A 5,411-nucleotide genomic window follows, 5' to 3' on the forward strand; every position below is an offset into this window, starting at 1 on the left:
TTTTATCGGGTCAACCAATATTGGATAGCGGGTCAGTGATAGTTTTTACGTTTTTACCGACTTTTATCAGATTTTTATATATAAGGTTTTAACAAAATTCAGACCAGATTTATATGAATCACATTATTTACTTCTGAGACTATAGGTTTGGTTCGGGTATGAAAACAATGCTAAAAGTATTAAAAATTCTACAATATATATACTATTAGATCAGCCCAAAATCTGCCAAGTAAATTTTTTTGTCTCATCAACTCAACAAATATAACTCTTACAAAATACACACGAAATGCAACGATGACGTTGTAACATAAGAATACACATATAAAATTTAAAATAAACTATTTGATAATTATATAATTTTAAACTAAAATTCTTTTACTTTTTCGATATAATAATACTTTATAACTTAATAATATACTTCAAAACATCAAAACCAAAATAATAATTCATATCAAACAATATTCTTAACCGGAAAAAAATCCGCGCTTTTGAAGCACGGTTCAAAATCTAGTAATTATTTTAAAAAGAAAAATACAATTGATGAGACCAAAGATACGTGACATGCAGACTCTGTTGGACCGTTCATAAAACATATTTTCACATAATTAAGCCCTTTAGATTATAAAATTATAATATTGAGTATTTAGCTTACTTTTTTTTTTTGCTAAGAATGCTAATATCATATTAATGATGTTCAGATTTTACAAAAAAGTTAAATCTAGATAGTACTCTACCTTGGCAAAAAAGAAGAAAAAACAAGATAGAGCAAAAGTGCTGAGAAGCCTAAAAATTATATAATCCAACTTGACAAGAGGTTTTGAAATTTCTTTCTATCCCTTCTTGCCATGATAGTGTTCTTGACTTCTCGATATATCATCCTTGCAATCACCACTGGTCCAATGATGTTGTTGTTATGATACACATTGTTTCTCTGCTTCCACAGGTGATAGACGGTTGACTGGACAGCTAGCTTTCGAAGGATGATAGGGCTTGAAACGGCTGGAGATCTGATCCAAGATAGCATTTTATTCCAGATAGCATTTCATTCAAGATAGCATTTCATTCCAGGATAATTAGATACATAATTATATTACTTAAATATAATTATATTATATTACTTAAATATAAATATAATATAATTATATTATTTAGCTTACTTTAATATAGCTAATAGCGTTTAGATACATAATTATATTTTTGGGTACCTATTTCAATTACTGATTTGATTTAGACATCATTTTTTTTCTTTCTAAAAAGAGTGTTTAAGCAGGAGCGGATTCACGTGCAATGCAATGGTGTCAATCAAAGAAATCAAAAAATACATTAGGACTGGGGAAAATGGAACAGCAATTCGGGCCGGCCCATTAAACACATACTCTCATGGGTTCGTAACACAAGCGGAAGCCCTCCTAGGGTTTCATTCATACATTCTAGGGCTTCTTTGTTCCCTCCTTTAAAAACGCGGCCGCAACTTCAGAAACCTTCCTCCCTGAGCCTAACCTAAAAACAGAGCGTGAGAGAGAGAGAGAGAGCGAGGAGAAAATGAAGACGATCCTTTCTTCCGAGACGATGGACATCCCCGAGAGCGTCAGCATCAAGGTTCACGCCAAGGTGATCGAAGTCGAAGGACCCCGCGGCAAGCTCGTTCGCGACTTCAAGCATCTCAACCTCGATTTCCAGCTCATCAAGGACGCCGAGACTGGGAAGAGGAAGCTCAAGATCGACTCGTGGTTCGGATCTCGCAAATCAAGTGCATCCATCAGAACCGCTCTTAGCCACGTCGATAACCTCATCACCGGTGTCACCAGAGGTTTCAGGTACAAGATGAGGTTTGTCTATGCTCATTTTCCCATCAACGCTTCCATCGGCGGTGACAGCAAGTCCATTGAGATCCGTAACTTCCTTGGCGAGAAGAAGGTTTGTGTCTTATTTGCTTTTGATGATTTTATTTTTTTCCTACTTAGAAATGTATTCATTGGAACATATAGGTTCGGAAGGTAGAGATGTTGGATGGTGTAACCATTGTTCGGTCTGAAAAAGTTAAGGATGAGATTGTTCTTGACGGAAATGACATCGAGCTTGTCTCAAGGTCATGCGCCCTTATCAACCAGGTATACTCTCTGCCGACACCAGTTCAAATTCATGTGTGATTATAGTTAAGATTGTTTTCTGTTTTGATTGATTGATGAAATTCAGTATATCTTTTAGTTTCGTAAGAGTTGCGTTGATTCATTTTCTGCTCAACTGTATGGGGATTCATCTGAGTTTCTCATACGCATTTACATTATCACGTAGGCAAAAAACTTAGAGCTGACTTGGCCGAGTTTGCATATTGTGCTTACTTTTTTGTTTATAAGTTTTCTTTGTTGATTTTTGAATTTGGTTTCACAGTTTTGCCATAGATTACCACAGTAGTGACAACAATAGTAATTTGGACTAGTATTCATATTGTTTGTTTGTTCCCTTCGCATTTAGACGGAACTTCTGATAATACATGTGTATTTAGGTGGGTGTTTGAACTTGGGATTTGCAGATATATAGTGAAACCATTTTTCATTAATACACTGATTGATTCTAGACACAAGTGTAAGAAGATAATCACAACGTGTTTGTATGTAATGTGCAGAAATGTCACGTGAAGAAGAAGGATATCAGGAAGTTCCTCGACGGTATCTATGTTAGCGAGAAGAGCAAGATTGTTGAAGAGGAATAGACATTCATTTCTCGTCATCTTTTGAATGTTTAGTTTGTTTATCACAGACCAAAGTCACCGGTGTTGCAAAACTCGGCTTATCCCTTGTTGTCTTTTTGTTCGAGATTTTTATTTACTTTTGCATAAGTTTTGGAGACACAATTTTCTAGTCTTTTTACCCATTTTACTCTTCTGAATCGTCTTAATTTTTTTGATTAACTTCAACCTATATTGTACACGTTCGTAGATCTTACAAGAAATTTCGAACAACACTATACATTCTAGGTTTGCCTATAGTACCGTATCGACCTATAGTAGACACTTAACTAAGACAAACATTTCATTCAACGGAAAAAATCTTATACTATTACCCTTTATATTACTCTGATATTACCTTGAACTAGGCCTGGGCGTTTTGTACTGGACCCGAAGTGCATAGTGTAACCCGAACTAACGGTACTGGACTGGTAACGGACCCAAGCAAAAATTCGATTCGATTTTGTAGCCCAAACATTTTGGCTATGGGTCGGGTCGGTTGCAAACCGAAATCCAAACAAGTAAATTGAAAATACCGAGCATCTATAATTAATCTTGTCTCATATATACATACATTCATTTACACACATTTTACAAATAGCCTCTTTGTTTCTTAAACTCGTGAGCTAATGAACCCTAGTTCCCAAAAAGACATCTCTCGACATCATAATTAACAAACTCAAACTGGCTACTATAAATCACCTAGCTTCTCCATCTTCTTCATCTGATTATTCGAGAATCTAATCGGAGTTATTGTCTCTCTTTTTCTTCGATTCTTGTTCTTCTTCTTCTTCATTAGTTCCTTGTTGAATTGAGTCAAAATCGATTATTATTTTGGTTCGTAATCTTTATAGAACATATGTTTTTGTGTTTGCTTTATTGCTTTCTTGTTTGCGGTTTACATGTCTACTCAAATTGATTTTGGTGTTTTACTTTCTTTCTTTTTGTAAATGGACTCAACATCATCTTTTGACCGAGAAACCCAAAACAAAAATGATGTAGGAAACATTCAAAAACACCAGATAGTAATACCGGCAAGAGGAAAGAAACACAAACAGCTAGTGGAACAATAAGCAAAGTGAAGCATATTCTCCCTACAAGGTCCGAAGTTTGGAAACATTACACAAGGACTAAAGAAGATCGAGACAAGTGTGTATGCAACTACTGTCAGACCACATTTTCATGTCTCACAAACTCATGAACCTCAAATCTGAAGAGCCATCTTCAGAAATGTAAGAGCCATTTTGCTTTGTCGGCTGGACAAGAAGATAAGCAGCCAAACAATGATGATGAAGGGAAACTTAAGAAGGCAAAGTTGACTGAAGGTCAGTTGAGATAAGCCATAAATTAGATGGTTGTCTTATGACAATTGCCGTTATCATTTGTTGAAAGTGTAGCATAGAAACATTTATATGACAAGGTTAGTAATGTCTAACTTGTGACTAATGTCATCTTTTTTTCATGTTTAATTGTAACTAATGTCTTCTCTTTTCTATATTTATAGGCAAACTTTGGGTATACTCCTCATTCAAGAAGAACTGCGACTAAAGACATTATCAAGACGTATGTGGAAAGGAAAGATGCACTCAAGAAATGGTTCTTGTGTAACAAACAACTAGTATCTTTGAAAACAGATATTTGGGTCTCCCTAACTACATGTAATCCTTTATACAATAGATATCTTCTGATTCTTTTATACATATTAGAAAGCTGGTCATGGGGTTCTTATTGTTCAATGTATACAGGTGCGAGTTATATTGTCATCCCAGTGCACTATATTGATGCTTATTGGCGGTCGAAGAAGCTGGTCATGGGGTTCTTACTGTTCAATGTATACTTGTGCGAGTTATATTGTCATCCCAGTGCACTATATTTATGCTTCTTGGCGGTCGAAGAAGTTGATCATAGGGTTCAAACACATCACGGATCACAAAAGTCAGACTATATGAACTGTTCTATTAGAGTGTTTGGCTGAATGGGGAATTGAAAAAAATTTCTGCATAACCGTAGATAATGCTATTGCCAATAGTTCAGTTTTGAGGAAGTTTTATAGTAATGTTGTTTTGGGTTCGGATCAGGCTTTTGAGATGTAGTGCCCACATCAGAATGTGGTTGCTATCCGCAATGGCATCTCTTATGTTAGATCACATGCTAACATATTGAGATCTTTTGAGCTAAAAATTGACTCGGGAATATTACAAGAGGAAGTCTGCCGTTGGATGTCAACACAAGGTGGAATTCAGCCTATCTCATGTTCACAACAGCTCAAAAGTTGAAGGTGGCTTTCGATAAGATGGAAGCAGAAGACAAGCTGTACAATGATCCGTTTTTATGAATTTGAAAATGGAGCAAAAAGGGTAGGACCTCCTCAGCTAAGGGATTGGAATGCTATTGAGAAGTTATGTTGATTTCTTATCATCTTTTACAATTCAATTCTGGTGGTGTCGGCTTCAACTTCACTCAATTCACATAGGTGCTATGGTGAGATAGTAACCATTGCGACTAATCTGGTACTCTCCAGCAGCTCTGATTCTGATATGAGGTCTAAGGCGACAAAAATGCTAAAAAAGTTCGAGAGGTATTGGAATGGCTTGAAGAATATTAACATGATATTAATTGTAGTCACTGTTTTTGACCCCAGAAACAAGTCGGAGCTTGCAAAGATTTGTTTCGAAGATTTATA

General features: G+C 35.8%; 1 protein-coding gene across 1 annotated transcript; it reads left to right on the forward strand.

The window, feature by feature from the left end:
• The first annotated feature begins 1,417 nt into the window (after positions 1-1,417).
• LOC106421188 (60S ribosomal protein L9-1) lies at positions 1,418-2,884 on the forward strand. Its single transcript, XM_013862035.3, has 3 exons — positions 1,418-1,917; positions 1,989-2,111; positions 2,627-2,884. The coding sequence occupies exons 1-3, from the start codon at positions 1,543-1,545 to the stop codon at positions 2,711-2,713; spliced, it is 585 nt and encodes a 194-aa protein (XP_013717489.2). The 5' UTR covers positions 1,418-1,542; the 3' UTR covers positions 2,714-2,884.
• The last annotated feature ends 2,527 nt before the right edge of the window (positions 2,885-5,411 follow it).

This window comes from Brassica napus, chromosome A9 (assembly GCF_020379485.1).
Source record: "Brassica napus cultivar Da-Ae chromosome A9, Da-Ae, whole genome shotgun sequence".
Taxonomy (NCBI): Eukaryota; Viridiplantae; Streptophyta; class Magnoliopsida; order Brassicales; family Brassicaceae; genus Brassica; species Brassica napus.

What these genes read in the sequence shown, in the direction of transcription:
- LOC106421188 (XM_013862035.3), top strand. Translation starts at nt 1,543, where the DNA reads ATGAAGACGATCCTTTCTTCCGAGACGATGGACATCCCCGAGAGCGTC. An exon ending in ACTTCCTTGGCGAGAAGAAG is followed by an intron (nt 1,918 to 1,988) that starts GTTTGTGTCTTA and finishes TGGAACATATAG; the next exon opens with GTTCGGAAGGTAGAGATGTT. An exon ending in CATGCGCCCTTATCAACCAG is followed by an intron (nt 2,112 to 2,626) that starts GTATACTCTCTG and finishes TGTAATGTGCAG; the next exon opens with AAATGTCACGTGAAGAAGAA.